The sequence below is a fragment of the Myotis yumanensis genome, unplaced genomic scaffold (assembly GCF_028538775.1).
Source record: "Myotis yumanensis isolate MYYU_CA2020_CCGP unplaced genomic scaffold, mMyoYum1.0.hap1 SCAF_5, whole genome shotgun sequence".
Taxonomy (NCBI): domain Eukaryota; kingdom Metazoa; phylum Chordata; class Mammalia; order Chiroptera; family Vespertilionidae; genus Myotis; species Myotis yumanensis.
Window position 1 is genome coordinate 71,325,603 of NW_027223756.1, and position 21,709 is coordinate 71,347,311.

The 21,709-nt window shown below is 36.6% G+C and overlaps 1 protein-coding gene and 1 non-coding gene across 2 annotated transcripts in view; both read right to left on the reverse strand.

Moving 5' to 3' along the window:
* Positions 1–4,565: 4,565 nt before the first annotated feature.
* On the reverse strand, positions 4,566–4,669 carry LOC139011850 (U6 spliceosomal RNA). Its single transcript, XR_011471677.1, has one exon. It is a non-coding gene; the product is annotated as a U6 spliceosomal RNA (small nuclear RNA).
* A 7,335-nt stretch (positions 4,670–12,004) lies between these two features.
* Positions 12,005–21,709, reverse strand: part of FBXO8 (F-box protein 8) — a 47,759-nt gene continuing 38,054 nt past the window's right edge. The window contains exons 4-6 of the mRNA XM_070415476.1: positions 21,308–21,426; positions 17,977–18,173; positions 12,005–16,673 (exon numbers count right to left, since the gene is read on the reverse strand). Coding sequence (XP_070271577.1) covers positions 16,486–16,673; positions 17,977–18,173; positions 21,308–21,426 — 504 coding nt within the window. The 3' untranslated portion in view covers positions 12,005–16,485. The remainder of the gene's footprint in view (positions 16,674–17,976; positions 18,174–21,307; positions 21,427–21,709) is intronic.

Below are 21,709 nucleotides of genomic sequence, written 5' to 3' on the forward strand. Positions count from 1 at the left end.
TGTTGCATGTATACATATTTTGCTGATTTTAGAACGGAAAATAATCCTCCCGAGAAATTTGAGGTGGATTATCTAATTACTTTTTTCCAGCCCAAATTTTTAGGTGCTAAAACATAAGCATATGTTTTGCTTTTTAAAATATTTCCGAAAGAAAATCTCAGAAATCAAAAAGACATTAGAGGAATGCTTTATCTAAAAATTATGATGATTATTTTGTTTATGAAATCACCAATCTTTATACCAGGAGAAATATCTTTAGAAGTCACTAACACTGTCGGTTCTCTGAGTAGAAGCATAGAATGTTATTTTGAAAAAGAATAATACATATTCATACATTTATACATATGCATACACACTCTTTTATAAAAAAAAAAAAAAAGGCTTCATAATTTTTGGCAGCAGAAAAAGGGAATAGCAGGCATCAAAGCCTGAAGTAAGAAGAAAGCTAGTCATGGTTTTCAGGCAAAGGAGAAAGGACATTTCCCAGGGTACCTTTAATTTCATTTGGAGCAGTTGGAGTGAGGAGAGTTAGGTTCTCACTAAACTATCTGCATTATCTGTTTACACTGAGCAATGATAACATCTCCTGTTCCTAATGAACTATGTAGACATATTTCTAACCCCATAATATAGACCCCACCACCACTTACTCTTTTTTTCACCACTCACTTTTGAAATAATTTGTAACGTTCATGTCAGTTAGGAAACACATTTCCCCAACACCACATTTCCAATTCTCCATAAGGACAGTCTTTAAAGGGAGTATGAACCCATCATTCATTTAACAACTATTTTTACCTACTAAGTGTCAGGCACTATTCTAGGAGCACCGGTGAAGAAAAGAAACAATGTCCTTGCCCTGGGTTAGAGCAATTCTTTCTGAGAGTATGGAAATTAATCCCTACAGGGGTGGGGGTGGGGGGAAATAAAATAAAATCCTGTAGTTTTCAGGTTATCCACCAGGTGGCGAAATGTGCAAAACTGATAGCTTAATATGGATCAAAATTTGGTGCAAAGAATAGAGTATTTCTATGAAAATTTCCACCATATTTTGCTTACAGATGTCTCTTTTGTAACACGACAATTAATAGCTAATGATTATAAAGCATCTTGTGTTCAGTTTTCTAAAGCATTCCTTGCGAAGGACTCGTCCCTTCAAGGAGAGAAGAGTCAACTGCGTTCCCCAGAGGCCTCTCTGGAAGATTCTAAGCTTATCTTAAGAAATTTTGCTTTTACCCTCCCATTTTTCTCTGTCCCCAAGGTGTGTGGATTATAGAAATCTGCCTGAAGGACTGAACATCTGGCTTTGCATGGGCCTCCAGGAAGTCTTGAGTCTATTGTATTCAAATTCATGTAGAGACACTTAGGTATCACACTGCGATTTGCTTGTATTGTCCCAAACATTAACATCTTAGAATAACACCCATGCTGAAAAGTAGTCAAACATATATGACAATGTATACATACATGAAATCATATCTATATTTCATTTCCAGACTCCCCTTAAGTGCAACCTCTCACTTACATTGAAGGAACAAAATTATGTATTCAGATCTCTTTGGAATAGAATATATTCTAAAATAAAATTAGACCTTTCTTCACCTTCAGACTCCCAAAGAGGTAAAAAAATAAAAAATCTTCCATTCTTAGAAAATGGTTTATATAGCATGTAGAAATACTTTTAGAGTGGTTTAAATGTAGTTTGAGATTTTTCCTAACTTCTTACTATCACCACCAGGCCCTAGAAGATATGACCTCTGCCTTCTTCTCTATAACTCACCTGCCATGGGTTTCCCCATCATGCATTCCTCACATATTGACTGGCTTTTTCTTGTCTCAGTGGCTCTTTTAAGGTACTTGGAGTAGAGAAGTGAATAAGGCAGTGCATTCCTTCATGAAGCTTACATTCTATTGTACAGGGACCAACTTTGTTTTCGCCTCATGGCCTTTGCATTGGCTGCTTCCCTTGCTTTGAAACACTCTTACCCGTATCTTCCCAGCCACAGGTATATTTAGAGAGATGCATATCCAGGACTCACTAGCCTGTGACCCTTAAACAAAGTCAAGTTTATCTCCTCAGAGGGTACTTGCGAAGACTAAATGAGTTAAGGAATACAAAGCCTTTAGCAGAGTAAGCTTTAATAGCCGAGTAAGATACATGTTATCTATTATTTTGATGTTATTATTTATTGCCAAATGAAATATCTCCACGATCTTTCCAGAGATCTTTCTCAGCTCCTTGTCATATTGACCAAACTACAAAATGTAGAATCTATTTCCAAGATGCTGAAAGAGTATTTCCTGCCAGGGCCAGAGCTCTGCTGTGCAGCGTGAATACAAACATCCCTGGTTTAACAGTATGGTTTTTATCATGGATGCCAACTGGAAAATAATTTAGAGATGCTTTCCATTGGAACCAAATTTTGACCCTTTGCTGCATTTACATTCCCACTGCAAAGTGTTTAAACTTTTATTATTGCATTTATCACATTGTATTATAGTCATGGGTAGGGCGACCATACTTCCTAGTGTATGCCTGTTGTCTTGAAGTACCATCTGGTTTAGCATTTTAGCACTTTCAGAAGTGTCCTGGTGTAGACAATAAACTCTGTAGTCCCCCAGGTTATGGGGCAGGTGCCTGGCTGGAGAGGCTGAGGAGCACTGGGGTGGTCCTAAGTCTGGTGTGGGCCTTTGTGAGGAATTGGTGAGTCTGGTTACTCAGAGCTGTCTGGCTGATTTGCATGCAGAGAAGGGCTTTGAGGGCTAAAGGCAGAATCAGTGGAGGAAAGCCAAGAGGGCCTCAAAGACGATGGCTAGGCCCCGAAAGAGAGGGTTCCTCTTCCCACTTCTGCTGAGAAAACATATGCCTGGACAGGGAGACTTACAGAGAACAGCACCACTTTGGCTCATGTAGAGCTTATAGATGTAATAAGTTTATTAGGGGACAGCATCCCGGTCAAGGCAATGGGATATAACCCAGAAGATGCTTTGCAACCCTAAACCTCAGGGAGGCTTGAAGACAATTAAACCAGAGTGCCTAAGGACTCAGAGATATTCAGTGGGGGCTGATTCACATGTGTCTTAATCAGTGCAAGGTTTAATTTGGTCTGGTATAATTTTAGCTTTGGGTACTTCGATTATAGAGTCAATTACAGTCTACCCATTAAAAAAGAACATTGGATGAGTAGGATGCCCCATGTCGTGGCAAGAAGATTCTTTTGTAAACAGAGAGTTATTATGAAAGGTTCTTTAAATTGAAACACGGTATATTTTTATATCTAAGGCATATTATTAAAAAAATTTAAGACTATTTTTGAATATTTGGTTTGCGAACCCTTGTCAATCAATCTGTTAATTCAACAAATACTTACTTAGATTTCACTACTTGAAGTGCACTGTGCTATTTGAAGTGATCATGACATTGTCAATATACATAGCTATTCCTGTGGTTTATTCTATCAGTTTTTATACCAAGGACTCTACCAAAATGTTAGCTTTTCTGGCCAATCTCTGCTCTATACTACATTTCCTGACTAACTCCTGAATATCTTCACGCGATTGTCCTATTTGTACTTTAACTGACCAGAGGGGAATTCATTCTCTCCCACTCAAATCCTCTCTTGTCACTTTATTCCCAACCCAAGTAAACTTGTCCTTCACTTGTGTTCCCTCTATCGGTAATGGCACCTTCTTCAGACTATTAAGAGTAATTTTTAACTCTTTAATCTTTATGTCCAACAGCCAGTACTTTGCCAAGATGGTTTACCTCCAAAATGTCTCTCACATCTTCCTTCTATCATTTGCACCCCAATAACAATGCTAAAGTTCAAGATTTCGATTGTTTTTCACTTGCATAATCACAGTAGCCTCTTCAGTGATTTCCTTATACTACTTTCTGTTGCATTTCTACCTCATATTTCAGATTGGCTTTAGAAAGATCTTCCTAAATCACAGATTAGAAACAATACCTTTCTCCATGACAATCTCCAATGGCCTACAAAAATAAAGTACCAACTCCCTATTTTAGCATATTCTTGCTCCAACCTGTATTTTTTAGTCTTTTCTTCCACTAATGATTGCTCAGACCTTACCCTGGAATTCCAGATTAGTCACTATTCTCTGACCCTCATACACTTTTCTGTTTCCATGTCTTTGATCAGGCTATCCTCCCACCAAGTAATACCTCTATTAAAATAACATTCATCCTTTCACAGTCAGCTAGCCAGTATTAATTGCTCATTCTCTTATTTCTGAAACACTTTTTAAAAAGATCTTTTAACACATTTTCTTCTGCTGTTCAATAAGGTTAGTGATATACAAAATGTACTTGGGGCTCTGCCTCTCTTAATCTCTATAAGTGGTCATGTGACCAAGACACGTCCCTTCTCCAGACCTTCGTCGCTACGTGGTGGTGATATATAGAGAGCATTATAGAACTGTATGTGATTATGGTTGCCTTCCTCCCACTGAAGCCCTTGACGACAGGGAACAGTTTTCTTTGTTTTTGTCTCTTTCACAGCACCTAGTTGATTCCCTCCTTGCATAAAACGAGCCATCTTTTTTTTTTTTTAATGGAACACTTCACAAATTTGGGAGTCATCCTTGTGCAGGGGCCATGCTAATATCTGCATCACTCCAATTTTAGTATCTGTGCTGCCCAAGCAAGTACAAAATGAGCCATCTTTAAATGTTTGTTTGCATATTTAAAAAATATGTTTTTATTGATTTTTTAAAGTTTTATCTTTTAGAGAGAGAGAGAGAGAGAGAGAGAGAGAGAGAGAGAGAGAGAGAGAAAGAGAAACACCTGTGAGAGAGAAACATTGATTGGCTGCCTCCTGCATGCTTCCTACTGGGGATCAAGCCCCCAACCTGGGCATGTGTCCTGACCGGGAACTAAATCTGTGACCTCTTGGTGCATAGGTTGATGCTCAAACACTGAGTCAAACCTGCCAGGCTGAATATTTAAATTAAAACTTCACCATAATTTAAAATAATGCTCTAAATTTAGGTCATGTTATAGGTATTTGAGGGCTATCGTGAACTTGATTATGTAAGACGTGAGATTTTCCTTAAACGGTGAGAAAAGCACAAAATTCATCAGAATGACTTTAGGAGAGCAGGCCATGCTTGTAATGTGATAGGCTACATAAAGGTTTTAAATAATCAATGTAATAATAATTGAAAATATTAGAAACATTCTGAGTCAATGAAAATGGGAGGCAACTGGTGAGGGGCAGAGCAAACATTGTTTAATTTAACAGTATAAAATAAAGAGAAACATGGAAGCAAATACTGGCAAAACTTATTAAAAAGTGACTTTAGCTATGAGATTTTAAATATGCAAAATTATCTCTATTGAGACAGAGATGCATTTGGTTCTTTCAGTCTGATACGAAACATAGCATTTGATTCAGGCAACTTCCCTTGCTTTGATTACAAAATCATTAGTCAACTTTCTGTAGGCTGCTGAAGGGAGAGAACAATCACATTCGTAAATTATTGCTGTAACATTTCCTTTAGTCCCGGATTTTAAAAAATCAATGCTATGAAAAATACATTTGCTTGAGGTGTGTTGACAAAACCAGGTTTCTGAGGCCAATAAGACCCAGAACCAACACCACTTCAACACGCCAATAAATGCTCCCCTAGGAGAGCTGTTACAGGGCCTCCGAGTTCACCTATTCCAACAGGAGCTGGGCCTCGTTCAAGAATTTTTTCTCTGGCTTATTAATGACAATGGCTATAATCTTTCTTAGATGGCATTTTGGAAAAGACTATGTATTATTTTCTTTGTTCCCAGGTTAAGGGACAGAAATCTCCAAAGTGAAATAAAATTAACTGTGAATTCCTTCATGAACACAATTTCCTTCATTATATTTCTTTTTTGGGGGGGGTGGGGGGGGATATGTACTGCGGCACCTAAGTTGTAACAATGTTAAATTCATACACATTGAAAATAGTCTATATAATTTCTCAGAATTTTAGGAATACAATATACTAGTTGATGGCTTCAGGATTGAAAATGACATTCGCTTTAGAAGAAACTCCCAACCAGGCTATATCATGGGGACAGTCGTGCTGGTATATACACAGCAGCTTTATTTTCCTCCTTTTATTCTTCTCTCAATAAGAGCAGCAGCTTCGGTCAACTTTTCTAGGCCCCTTCCTTCTCTGCACTCTCTCTGGCTGCTATTTATATCATTGATTATTTTTAAACATAAGTACATGAGTAAGTAAAAAAGGGGTATATTAAATCAGTTCAGAAACTTATAGCTGAATCTGAACATTGATTATAAAATTAGGTCATGCTAAGGGTTCAAAAAGCGTTTTCAAAAGTGAAAAATGATTTCATTTTTTAAGAAAAGCTTCATCTTAATTCTTTAAGTAAGAAAAAAACCAACAACAGAAAGTAATTTGAGATCCTAAAGTTACTTTGTTTAATTTTTAAAATAAATTAGGGAGGAGGGACTTGGTAAAGATTTTGTCTTTAGTTCCCTTTGGAAAAACATCAACAACTTAAATATTTCAAAAGTGGTTAACCGCTTGTAAAGAGACTGAACACAATATGCGAGGTATGTGTGTTCTCCAAACCTACATATTTCTGATTCAGACTCTTAAGCTGTCAATATCTCAGAGACAATGCCATTGACATGTACCTGGCACTAGTCCTGCCAGTTAATTTTTTCCCTGGAGAGCGGTTTGGGGCGACAGAATGGCGTCCGGGTTCCCCAGGTTGCTGCACTGACAAACTGCAGTGGTAGTCCAGTCAAGGAGCCTGACAAAATCTCATTAATCATTCTAAATTAAATCCAACCTTCCTGTCCAACCATGCCAAGAAGAAAGCCATTTTTTTTTTCTTTTTAACAAATGAAAATTTCCTCAACAAAGATTTGGTATCTTTCTCCTGTGGGCCTTTAATTCGATTAGACAAAAATAAAATAAAGCAATCCACTCTTCTGAGCCTGCAAACAAAACATTTGTCCAGATATGATTTAACAGATCAACCAAGTGTCTTTGAAAAAGAAAACAAATTTTGAATAAAAATACATGGAAACGTTCTAAGGGGAAACTATACTAGTTAAATTAAGGACACCATTTACCTTTCAATGAATTTATTTTATTCTACCTAAAATATATGATCCTTAATAATAGCTGAAAGAAGAAATAAAAATAACTCATTATCCATAATATTTTGGCACATTTTATTCCAATCTCTTCTTTCCAGTAATAGGTTTTTGCTGTTATACATAGTAATTGTAATATGTGTCTATGTGTATAATTTAATATCCCTTTAAATATTTACCAGTTTTTATAACGGTTTTTCCATACTATTTATAAACATCAAGGCTTCATAATAATACATCATGAGGATGTATTTTGCTGTACTTCACCAGTGCTTGGCATAGTGTCTGGTATATAGTATGTTCTCAAATATGTGTTGGTTGTTACAAAAGACCCAAGTTCTGGGCTTTCCAGGTGTTTCCACCTTTTTTCTTTAATTAAAAACAATGATGTAATTAAGATGTATATCCTACCTTTCCTCTATTTTGGACTATTTCCATAGGATGGCTTTCCAAAGAGGACATGTTCACTTATAAATGCATGAAAAGAGGCTGCAGGCAGTATGTTATTAATAGTGATCTTTAAGACAAAGTTCACTTTAAACACAGAAAACAGACTCCAGTTAGAATAAACAGGTTATTATTTTAAATATGAAGGCTTCTGAACAAGTTTACTCTTATTGAACACCATATTGATAATGAAAAAATGTAAAATATTAATTTAGAGAAGTAACAAGATCAATGATTTAAATTCTTAAAAACAAAACAAAACAAAAACCACAGCCCTGGCTGGTGTGGCCCAGTTGGTTGAGTGTTGTTCCATGCACAAAAGGTCGCTGGCTCAATTCCCAGTCAGGGCAATGTCCAGGCTGCAGATTCGATCTCTGGTTGAGGTGCAACTGATCAATGTTTCTCTCTCCCTCTCCCTTCCTCTCTCCCTAAAACCAATAAAAACATATTTAAAAAATAAAACTATATTAAAGCAGTAATTTATCCAAATATTTAAAGTTAGAATCCTAGAGACGAGTTTACATCTAGAATAATACATAGATTAAATCTGTATTAATATTTAAAAAAAATAATAAATGTATTCTGATTTGTAACTTTTGTAAACCTGAAAGATCTGGGTATATTTTAAAAAAATGCAAAAGTAAAGCACTTTCCTATATGCTTATGTAGAAACTGAACCAAGGCTAAAATAACCCAATTGCATTTATTGAGAAACTGCTCGTGGCCAAAGTCTGTGTTAGTTACTGAGGGAGATAGAATGACAAGATTTTCACCTGCAAGAATTAGGAAAGTTGCGCTGGAGGGAAAAGCATCTGAGAAGACTTGGAAGGACAAATAGGTAAATCTGGGGAAGGGGATACAAGTTTCCCAGATGGGAAAGCAGAACAAATGAAATTAGAGAGTGTTAGTTTTAACAGAATGTAACAGGAAAAATCCTGTAGATAAATTTGGAGGACTCAAACTTTTAAGGCATTTTTCCATTTACCTTTCCTTTTCTTAAAAAAAAAAAAATCTGTATCTTAGAAAATATAGGTGTTGGTTGTATATAGGATGAATGTACTAGCAGTGCCCAGCTGTATGGTGTGTTCTGAGCTTGGAACAGCACAGCCCTTGGTAGGGGAAGGTGTAGACAGGACTGAATTGCAATGCACCATAAATACTCCTGTGGGTTTCAGCAGAGCTCAGATTTCACGCTGAATAAGGGAATAATTGGTCAGAGACAATATAAAAGCCTCTAGCACTACTGTGACTTTCTAGCCTCAAAGAACTCAGACCCAAGTGGAAAAGGTAGATTTCAAAAAAGCCTGAGTGTAGATAGGAAAAAAACTAGTTTCTTGGGCTGCATCATATGCAAAGTTCAACATCCTTCCTGAAACCCTCCTTACCTAGTTCTTGGGATACTATTCTTCTCTGGTCTGTCTCCAGTTTTATTCATTTTTATGTATTGATTAAGGTATTACATTTGTGTCCTTATCCCCCCATTCATGTCCTCACCGCCCTGGTGTCTGTGTCCATTGGTTAGGCTTATATGCATGCACACAAGTCCTTTGGTTGATCTCCTCCCCTTACCCCCACCCACCCCTATCTTCCCTCTGAGGTCTGACGGTCTAATCCAGTAGTTCTCAACCTTCCTAATGCCGAGACCCTTTAATACAGTTCCTCATGTTGTGGTGACCCCCAACCATAAAATTATTTTTGTTGTTACTTCATAACTGTAATTTTGCTACTGTTATGAATCGTCATGTAAATATCTGATATGCAGGATATATTTTCATTGTTACAAATTGAACATAATTAAAGCATAGTGATTAATCACAAAAACAGTATGTAATTACATACGTGTTTTCTGATGGTCTTAGGCGACCCCTGTGAAAGGGTCGTTCGACCTGCAAAGGGGTCGCGACCCACAGGTTGAGAACCGCTGGTCTAATCGATGCTTCTCTGTCTCTGGATCTGTTTTTGTTCATCAGTTTATGTTGTTCATTATATTCCACAAATGAGTGAGATCATGTGGTATTTATCTTTCTTTGACTGGCTTATTTCGCTTAGCATAATGCTCTCCAGTTCCATCCATGCTGTTGTAAATGGTAAGAATTCCTTTTTTACCACAGCGTAGTATTCCATTGTGTAGATGTACCAAAGTTTTTTAATCCACTCATCTGCCGATGGGCACTTAGGCTGTTTCCAAATCTTAGCTATGGTCAATTGTGCTGCTATGAACATAGGGGTGCATATATTCTTTCTGATTGGTGTTTCTAGTGTCTTGGAATTTCTTCCTAAAAGTGGATCACTGGGTCAAATGGGAGTTCCATTTTTAGTTTTTTTGAGGAAACTCCACACTGTTCTCCACAGTGGCTGCACCAGTCTGCATTCCCACCAGCAGTGCATGAGGGTTCCCCTTTCTCTGCATTCTCGCCAGCACTTGTCATTTGTTGATTTGTTGATGATAGCCATTCTGACAGGTGAGAGATGGTACCACTTTGTCGTTTTGATTTGCATCTTTCTGATGATTAGTGACTTTGAGCATGTTTTCGTATGTCTCTTGGCCTTATGTCCTCTTTCGAAAAGTATCTATTTAGGTCCATTGCCCAATTTTTATTGGGTTATCTTCCTTTTGTTAAGTTGTATGAGTTCCCTGTAAATGTTGGAGATTAAACCCTTATCGGTGATAACATTGGCAAATATGTTTTCCCATGCAGTGGGCTTTCTTGTTGTTTTGTTGATGGTTTCTTTTGCTGTGCAGAAGCTTTTTATTTTGATGTAGTTCTATTTGTTTATTTTCTCTTTAGTTTCCATAGTCCTAGGAGCTGTATCGGTGAAGATATTGCTTTGGCATATGACTGAGATTTTGCTGCCTGTGAATTCCTCTAATATTTTTATGGTTTCCCGTCTTATGTTTAAGTCCTTTATCCATTTTGAGTTTATTTTTGTGTATGGTGTAATTTGGTGGTCTAGTTTCATTTTTGGGCATGTATCTGTCCAATTTTCCCAACACCATTTATTGAAGAGACTGTCTTGACTCCATTGTCTATCTCCAGTTTTAACAAATCCTCCTTTTCTGACTTCTTTTTCTCTACCAAAACTTAAAATGCCGTGTTTCCCAAGTATCTCTTTTAACTCAACATGTTCCCTAGAACAGTGGTCGCCAACCTTTCGGACTTCATGGACCACCAGTTGGTGACCCTGCCCTAGATGAGTTGTCTTTTCCCATGCTTCACTTCATATAACTTTATAGGATAACCCAATCTTACATGTTCAGCCCCAGTTGTTTTTGAACTCTAGTCTTATTCTCTAACTGCAGTCAAGCAATGTTCTATTAATACTTTCAAATTTAAAAATTGGGATTATCTTTTCCATTTCTCCACTGGTTGCTTCCTAGTACTTACCTTTAATAATAAGACAGATTATCCTATATAATAAAAGCCTAATATGCAAATTGTCCCCTTGACTGGGCGTTTGACCAGGAGTTTGCTCGCTATGATGTGCGCTGACCACCAGGGCATGGTGCGGAACATAGTGGGCATCAGTGATGCGGTGCTGGCAGTGGGTGGCAGTGGAGGTGCTGCTGGCCCTGATGGGCTCCGATGAGAGTGGGACCACGAAGAGATGGTGGAGTAGGTGAGTGGGTGGTGCCAGGCCAAGGCAGGTGTGAGCAGACCGGATTGCCTCATCAATCGCCCTGAAGACAGCAACCAGCAGCAGCGGTAGGGGGCGGGGCTGCTGCCTGGCTCCCAGGCACTGAGGGAGTCGAGTAGGGGCCCAAATGCCCCGCTGATCACCCCGAAGATGGTGACCAGCTGGCTCCCAGGCACTGAGGGAGCAGGGTGGAGGCCCGATGACTCAGGTGGAGGCGGGTGTGCAGGGGCCTGGGGTCCCAGATGCTGCCCAGGGCCCAGAGGTCAGCTGGGACCTACCCTTCCACTCCAGACACTGGTGTTTCGATTGCTGGCCAGGCCTACGCACCTCACCCATGTGGGAATTTCGTGCACCAGCCTCCAGTCTTTGATAAGACAATCAGTTCCTCATCTTAGAAAACTTTGTCTAAAATCACCAAATCTTATAGATTTCCAGTGTTATTTTTTTTCTCCTCTCCAATTCCTCTGCATTTGCCTAGTTTAGTTCTTATAATGAAATCTGACACATTGGGAGCAATCCTTGACCTCTTAAGAAGACCATATTCTGATAATGGAGTAGAAGATGTAGGTTTGAGTATAATTATACTACTACTAGAGGCCCGATGCACGAAGATTTGTACAAGAATAGGCCTTCCTTCCCCTGGCTGCCAGCACCGCCTTTGCTCCGGCTGGAGCTGTCTTTCCGCCTTCACTCTGGCCCAGAGCCGCCTTTCTGCCTCTCGCCTTGTCATGCCAATTTGCATATTCCCTCCTTATTGGCTGTGGGCACCGCCATCTTTGCTGCAAAGTTACGGTCAATTTGCATATTTCATCTTTATTAGATAGGATATTTACAAAGTGCTATGGTTCACAAAGAAAGAAGCAATTAACACCAGTGGTAGTATGATAAAGACAGTCTTTGATAGCTTTGAGGAAGAAAATATACTTGGAGTGCATCTTAGAACTTTAGATACAGAAGGGAGAGAAGGATATCACATAAAGAATAGCTTATAAAAGGCAAAGATAGACCAGGCACTACATTGAAGGAGATGAGGCTTTAAAGAAAAGCTGAGGCTAGATTATGAAGGGTTTTATATGCCATGCTAAGGAGGCTGTACTTAATTTTGTAGAGAAGAGAGGCATTAAAAGCCTTTAAATAATGGTATCAGAAGTTTGTACTCTAGAGAGACAAGCTTGTTGTATCTGAAGGAAGTTCCAGTAGTCCCCAACTTTAGGGGATATGCCTCTCCAGCAGGCATCTGGAAACACTGGGACATTATTTGTATATCACAATGACAGGGAAGCCACTGGCATCTAGTAGGGAAAATCCAAGTATGTCATGTCCTACACTGCATGAAGCAGTCTCCTATAATGAACAGCCTTCCCCAAAAGCCAGTGCAGTGGGACCTCCACTGTGAAACAATGAATTGCTAATTTAGCAAATGTTTAGTAAAAACTTAAGGTTTTTCATAGACAGAACATTTAAAATATTTTCTACTCACCTAAATTTAAAAATAACCAAGAACAAATCCTTATTAAGTATAGGAAGTAGTAAAAAGAATACTGTCCAATTGGAGAGGGTTCCATTTCAAATAATGGCCAGATAAAGTTGGTCTTTCAGACCAACCCTCTAACAGATAAAAATCACAAACTCAGGACAAAAAATGTCGACTACGTCAAAGTAATGGAAAGCAAGCTAAAAACAGGCTGATGGCTCTAACCAGGTTGGCTTAGTGGACAGAGCTTAGGCCAATGGACTGAAGGGTCCTGGGTTCAATTCTGGTCAAGGGCACATACCTTGGGCAGGCTTGATTCCCTGCCTGTGGGAGGCAGCCAATCAATGTGTCTCTCTCACATAGATTACCACAATGTTTCTCTCTCTGCTCTCTGTTTCTCCTCCTCCCATCCACTCTCTAAAAAAAAAAAAAAAAAAAAAAAAAAAGGCAATGGAATATTCAGGTGAGGATTAACAACAAAAATAAATTAAAGTTAAAATAGGCTGATGCAACAGAGAACACTTGGAAGAAAATAGCAGTGAGTGACTTTCCCAATGCTTACAGCTCTTAGCCTGAGGGCAGTCCCCATTCTGTACCACAGGAGCCTATAGCTTTTCTGACTTGAAGAACCATAGGACAGAGTTGGGGCAATGATAGCTGCTAAAAAGTGAAGGAAGAAATAATGGCAAGGAAAGAACCAGAGAAAAAGCCTAAAGTCCATGTATAAACTCTGCCCCAAACTCTTGGCTGATCTCTGAAGCATGCATGCACAGGAGAGATTCCAAGTACAGCAGCTAGGTTAAAGAGCTAAACTGAGATTTGAGCTGCCACCAATTGCAAGGGAGCAAGAACTTACAACAGAAATTCAGCCAAATTAACTGCCAACATATTTAAAAAGAAGTCTTTGGAGAAACATATCAGAATCCAGGGTTTCTACATTTTATTCACCATGTCCAGGACAAAAATCTAAATTACTAACCTATGAAGAAACAGGAAAATATAATCTACTCATAAAAGACAATCAAGGAAGACCATCACTAAGATGTTTATCTCGATATTGAGATAAACAGAAAAAGATGTTAAAGCAGCTATAATAACTATGTTTAAAATTGTAAGAGAAAATGTGCTTGTAATGAATGAAAAGGTAGAAAATAGCACAGAAGTATAAATTATAAAAACTAAATGAAATTTCTAGAACTAAAAAATATAGTAATTGAAAGAATAAAAGCTCATTGAATGGGCTTAAAATAATGATTACCAGAGAGTAAGTGAACTGGAATATAGATCAAGAGAAGCAATCCAATTGGGGGGGGGGCAAAAGAACACCACAAATATGTGAGACATCAAAAGGCCTAGCATATGTATAAAGAAGGAAAGGAAAGAGAAAATTAGGCTGAAAAACTATTTTACAAAATAAAACAATTAGAGGAAAATGACATTATTATGCACAGGGGGAAAACAATTTAAGTACTACTGACTTTTCATTAGAAACAAAGGGGGTGGGCAGAACAATGAAATGATGTCTTTCAAGTGCCAAAGAGTGTGGGGGAGGGGAAGTGTTGACACAGAAATATATTCAGCAAAAATATTCTTCAAAAAGAAAAACAAAATGACATTTTTATATATAAAAGAAAATGATGACACTTAACTGCCAGAATACCTGCACTATAATAGACATTAAAGTTTTTCAGGCTGAAATGACTGATACTACTGAAGAGAAAGGAATAAGAGCATTAGAAATGATGGTGTGGGTAAAAGTAAGAGTATTTTTCCTTAATTTATTTAAAATATATATGACTGTACAAAGCAAACTATAAACTCCACAATAAAATGATATAACATGCTATTTGTAAGACATGACAACTATAAAATAACAGGGTAATGAGGTAAACACGCCTATGTGGTTACTAAGTTTTTATGTGTAGTGGTACAACAGTAACTGTAAACAGGCTTTGTGGAAGTACATCTTACCATGAGTTTGTTTTACATAGGTGTGTGCATTTGTGAAGACTCGTTAATTAGTATATTTAAGATTTATGCATTTTATTAAATGTCAATTTTACCTAAAAAGAAAAAAAAAGCCTTAAAAATTGATCTCTAGCAAATGATATTCAAGTTGAAATCTTCAGGAATGAAGTGTGCTGATGTCTGAAACTTATTATGGCCTGTATCCAAAACAGTAAGACAGGCTGGTTGATGGACAGAGATGGATAACTATGTGGTAAAGTGAATGCAGTAAAGTCTGAACTGCAGAATCTAGGTAGGAGTACATAGAAAAGACAGAAGGAGATAGAGAGGGCAAAGTGCCATGCACTGGAAAATAGAAACGATAATGTTAGCACTACTCATTGTTTGAAAATTTCACATGATAGTTTTGAAGTTAATTAGTTCTGAAAAAGATTAGAATTATTTTGTCATGGAATTCAAAATGATGTACCTGTGAAATTTGAGTATTTGCTTCACAATCTTAGAAAGTGCTTACTTATTATACCAGTCGAAAACTCCCTTTGACTTTCAAAAGTTGATTACCTTATGATTTGTCCTTGAAAATTCTTAGTACATAATTCAGTTGTAATATTGACTTAGGGCCAAATCTGGAAGAAAACTGATTCCACACCTCTAGTTAAAAGTTCCTGCTCCTCCAGTTCTCTTCCCATAAACTAGCAGCTCTATCCACCACATAGTGTATCATTCCAAAGCTGATGCTTTTCACTTAGAGGTATTTCCAGGGAACTTTTGACTTACTATATAAATATACTGTTATCATTCCAATGTTAAGTGTTTTAATGACTAAATAATTGTTAATTAAGATATATTTCATACATTTCCTCTCCATTAAGCAGTATTTTTCCTCTCATTACCTAACCATGTAACATTTGTGAAGGCAGAGCCCATGTCTAGGTTTCACACGTACCTACCACAGTGCTTGGCATGTGGAAGACCCTTGGTACATATTTACTGAATGAAAGAATAAAGAATACTTACTATCATTCACAATATCCCTTTCTCAACTGATACTGAATAGAAATCATCAACATTAGGACAATAGTACAGTTTGACTAATTACTTCAAATATAAGTTATAATATTTTGTTCTTATATATGTAAATCTTTTTTTTAACATATTTTGCTATTTTAAATGTTTTAAAGGTTATTGTGACTTGACTAACCCAGAAGTTTTAAAAATTAAAAGTGATAAATTTATATTATAAAAATAAGTGCCTATTTTGCATACTAACAAATCAATACTCTTTTCAAAGTTCAAAGGGAAGAGAAGCTGGTACTGATTGTATCAAAGTAAGATTCAATTTTTATAAAGACTAATAATTTCATATCAGAATCAAAAAAATTTCAGAACTCAGTTTGAGAGAAAAAGGAAAGGTTTTAGTTAAAATCTTTACAATAAAATAATTATGATTATAAATCTCTAGTTAAATATGTACACATTACATGGTATTTTAAAAAAGAATGGAAGTGAATAAAGTTTTTCAGGCAAATCTAATACACAAATATACCATCTTTTAGAGTATAATGTCAGTTTAACATTCTTAAACAGCTGTGTCAGACAATGGCTCTGCTTTGTGCAAACATGATAAGCAAAATTAAGAAAAATTCTGCAAAACTCTTTAGTTCCTCAAGAAAATGACTAAAAAAGAAAATAGAAAAGAAAACAAGATTGTACACTCAAGCTTGATTGTATACAGAGGCTAGAAAGACTGGCACTAATGTAACCCCCATATCTGCTAAATAGTCCTTGGGTAGCTTTAGTTTGAAGTTAAAAGTTAAAGTCCTAGCAACTGTGCTTTTATGCAGCCACATGGCCAATAAGGTAGATGTTGTCATAAAGGTGCCCTACAAAATCTTCACTAATATTTTGAGCAGCCCGACGAGTATTTCGAATAAATTCTCGTTTTGACATTTTATTCTTCACGTGAGGGCTAGTGAGGTCAATGGAAAGTAGAATCAAAGAGTAGCACAGTACATAGACAGCATCTGGAAGGAAAAAGAAGCATTTCAAAATGTGGTTCCAAAGGCATCATATCATGCAAAAATGTTCATAATTTCAAGAGATCAAGATTAGATTCTAACTATAGGATTACCAAGTCATCCCCGTTTGCCTGGGTCTTTCCCAATTTTAGCACTGAAAATTCTGTGTCCTGGGAAACTCCCCAGTCCTGGGCAAACAAGGATGCTTGCTTATCCTAACTGAATACCAATTCAGCACTTCCTTCAACTCAAAAGAACTTCAGAATAGGTCAAGAGTTTATCATGAAAACTCACTCTAAATTTTACAAGTTCATAATTGGCTTTATTTTCATCCTGCTTTCAAATGTGGTATTTCCATTCAACTCACCATAAAATATTTGTACTGTCAGTATATTTATCTTCCCATTAAAAAGAAGTCACATATTTATTTACATATGCTTTTATAAAACCCTAATTTAATTTGAAAGCATCTTTAATGACAAAAATTGTATTAACTTAGTACAATAAGATTTAAACAATTCATAAGGTTAGTAAAATAATATTATTTGAGATAGGCATTTTAAGGGTCTATAGAATTTACATATTAATCTCAAAAGTAAATCTTTCGGGAAAAGATTGCTAAAGCTGAACACCATGCAACAAAAAACTTTACTTCTTTATATATATCCTTAGGGCAATACTTGTTGTTTACTATTAAAATAGTAACAAAGTTCATGATACTTGCTACTACTACTTGCTACCACTGTGGTGTTTATATTTCAGAATCCTGTAGTCTTAACAAAGCTAATTAAACATTATGTCTTATAAGAGAATGTTCAACAAATTTCATATGATAGGTATTTTGTAATCTCTTCTTAGTACGGGAAGCACAATAAAATTTTGATATGAAGCGATAAGTAAAGCTATATCACGTGAAAAAATATGTAAGTGACTCAGGCTATATTACGCACACAAAAACAATGAACGGTAGTTGTATGAAAAACATTTTATTAGAAAAATCCTAGGTTTTACCTATGTAATATGTAAATTATTAAAAGCGTTACAAATAATTTCTCAACTTTTTAATTAGACTAGTAAAAATACCAATACTCAATTTTTAAAAATTTATATAGCTAAGTGTAACTTTCCTCCTAAGACAGCATGTTAACTATATATAAATGATAGTTATGGCAAACTAAAGTAGTCACTGCTACAAGCAGTAAAATAAGTATTTGTTAATTTTTCCCTATAGTGAGAAAAATGTCTCATAAACTACTGTTTTTACCTGAAGGAGGGAGTGGGAGAAGGAATTCACTATATATATTCTTACCAGGACTAAGGCCAAGTTCTCTCATTAAATCAGGGTTACAAGCACAGAATCTATGTGAGAACTTTGTTATAAGAGTTTCAAGATATTCCCCACGCTCCTCAGGGGCATGGATGTGACGAAAAAATTCTCTCAGTGCATTGGGCAAGAACTGATTTCTAAAATTATGCAGTGTTACAAGGTCATCCAAGACATCTCTCCTAAAAGAAAAAGACACAGCTTTAGTTAACTTTTCTCTATTAATCATCAGTTTTTGAATAAAAATACTTTATTATTGAGCACCAGATCAGCTAATCCTATAAAGTATATATCATTCTTAAATAAAAAAAAACTGACTGTGAATTATTTGCCAAAACCGGTTTGGCTCAGTGGATAGAGCGTCGGCCTGCGGACTGAAGGGTCCCGGGTTCGATTCCGGTCAAGGGCATGTACCTGGCTTGCGGGCACATCCCCAGTGGGGGGTGTGCAGGAGGCAGCTGATCGATGTTTCTCTCCCATCGATGTTTCTGACTATCTATCTCTCTCCCTTCCTCTCTGTGAAAAATCAATAAAATATATAAAAAAAAAAAAACAAAAAAAAACTGACTGTGAATTATTTAAGGAATTAAATAATTTAAAAATATTTCATAAATAGAACAAAACAAGGTAAAACTTGTATTTCTAATTATAAAATGAAAAACTAAGATTTTCAATATTGTAAAGGGCAGTTATTTTTCAAGTGTCTTCTTGGGTAAGTCCAAATGAGCAACATAATTCTTTAATTTTTAATTATGAAAATAAGGAGTCTTCACCTTCCATATCAATCTACATCACCGGAGGTAACAACTGTTTATACACACTTTTTTACATGTCTACATGTACTGTCTATTGTTCTAGATTTTTTAAAATATATTTTATTGATTCTTTATAGAGAGGAAGCGAGAGGGACAGAGAGTCAGAAACATCGATGAAAGAGAAACATCGATCAGCCGCCTCCTGCACACCTCCTACTGGGGATGTGCCCACAACCAAGATATATGCCCTTGACCAGAATAGAACTTGGGACATTTCAGTCCACAGGCTGATGCTCTATCCACTGAGCCAAACCAGTTAGGGCTGTTCTAGAAATTATTTTTGCTTATTTTACATAGTATATTGTCAACAGTTTTCTGTCTTAAATTTTTTTTTTTTATTTGTTGATTTTAGAGAGAAAGGAAAGAAAGACAGAAAGCAAGAGAGAGACATTGAGTTGTTGCTCCACTTATATATGCATTCACTGGTTGATTCTTGTACATACCCTGACCAGGATCAAACTCACAACCTTGGTGTATCAGGACAATGTTCTAATCAACTGACCTACCTAGCCAGGGCTCTGTCTCTATACATAGGTCTAACTCTCCTTTTTAATGGCTTCACAGTATCCCATCTTATGAATGTAACAATTCTAATGATATACATTTAGGCCATTTACAATTATATAAATATTTGTGAATATATATATGTGTGTTTATATAATTACTAGAGGCCTGGTGCACAAATTCGTTCACAGGTGGGGTCCCTTGGCCTGGCCGGTGATCGAGGACTATTGGGGGCTGGCTGGCCAGGGGGAGGGGCCATCGCAGGTTGGCGGCGGGGGGGAGGAGCCACGGGAGGTTGGCTGGCCAGGGTGGAGGGGCCACGGGAGGTTGGCGGGAGGTTGGCTGTGGTAACCCACTGACCACCAGGGGGGCATCAGCTCCGGTGTTGAATGTCTGCCCCCTGGTGGTCAGTGCATGTCATAGCGACTTGTTGACCAGTCGTTCCGATTGTTCAGTCATAATGGTCGCTTAGGCTTTTATATATATAGATTTTTTTTATCATAGTATTCTAATAAATAGACAATCTTAGCTAAAAATGCTTCAATCCTTACTCAACTAAACTATGATTATAATCTTTAATATCTACCAGTTGCTTATGGCAGGGATAGGCAAACAACATTTAGTGGACCAAATATGGCCACTGCCTGGTTTTATAAATTAAGTTTTATTAGAACACAGCTCACTCACTTGTTTGTGTACTGTGTAAATCTACTTTCATGACACAATGGTAGAGTTATAAGTAGCTGTGACAGAGATCATATGGTCTGTCAAACCTAATATATTTACAAAAAGATGGATCGGGTTCTTTAGAGAAAAGCTGCTGATCCGTAGATACCTAGCATTTAAAGTTAAAAAGAATTAATGACACTTTCTTTATGTAAGAGATTTCTTTCAATGACCAGTATGCTGGACTATAAACTCCCCAAAGACAGAGATTATATTTTAATCAAATGCATAACCCTACTTTATAGCAAAGTTTCTAGAATATGATGAATGCAGATTGCTGTTAAAAACACCTGAGAAATAAAAAAAAACCCTGAAAATTATAATAAAAAGGTAAATACATTTTGAATCATTCATGAGATTAGTATGAGACCTTTAATTAAAAAAATGGTAGTGCAGTGATGTCATATTAAATGTCAACCTAGTATTTTTTATGTCCACTGATAACCATAATTTAGAGTAGCGGTCGCCAACTTTTCAGACCGCACGGACCACCAGTGGTCCGCGGACCACTGGTTGGTGACCACTGATTTAGAGCATAGATTAATGACTACTCAGCATCATTTCTGTGTATAACATACTTTTAAATGACACATTTTCAGGATTTTCAAAGTTGTCCGTGACACTTCTGTGCAGTATTGATCTGAAAATATATATTTCTTACCCCTAGGATTTGTGAGTTTATGATTACAATGTCTATCTGATTTTTTATATCGGCAATTTTAGAATTCAGAACTTTTAGTTACCCAATCACTTAGGTTTTATGGCTAGTTATTAAAAAAATACAAAAGGACTGCAGCAATTCAAAAATACTTGGTTTTGATTTATTTACAAAGATGATGGGCTACCATTTTGCATGTATGAGTGGGATTATTTTTTATTTTTGCTTTCTTTATAGGCAAGTTAAAGCTCACAAAGAAATGACAAATTTACAAAATTGTAAATTAAAAAAATCTTTTCCCTATCTTTACTAAATTATTTTTAAATATTTTTATTGATTTCAGAGAGGAAGGGAGAGGGAGAAAGATAGAAACGTCAATGATGAAAGAGAATCACTGATCAGCTGCCTCCTGCACACACCACACTGGGGATCAAGCCTGCAACCTGGGCATATACCTTGAACTGGGAATTGAATCGTGACCTCCTGGTTCATAGGTCAATGCTTAATCACTGAGGCATGTTGGCCAGGCTTGTAGTATAGGTTTTAAAGTAAAACAATTCATAAAAAATATTACTGAACTCATTTCTGATGAAAACTTTATTATTTTTTTTACCTTTCATCAAGATAGATTCTCAGTTTTTTCCAATTTAGTGTTCTTGTACAGAAGATAAACTTTGCTATTTCCTTTGGTGAGTCGTCTAGGATACCCTTGGACATAAAGTAGTTCACTCCCTAAGGCAGAAATACAAATCTCATAAATAAAATCAGTCTTTATTTATAAATTTAGCAATTAGGCAATAGCAGAACAATAGCTATAATTCTTTCTAGCATTAAATATACTTTGTATAGCTTTAACATGCAAAATACAAGCTAGAACTTGAACTGAAACTATTACTTGTGGCTGACAGTTTACATGCAATGAAAAGTAGGAAATTCAAAGTTAAGACTCCTAAAAAAATCCTAATTAAATTTTCTGGCTCATGTTAGTTAAAACTAACTATACAGAAATACAGCC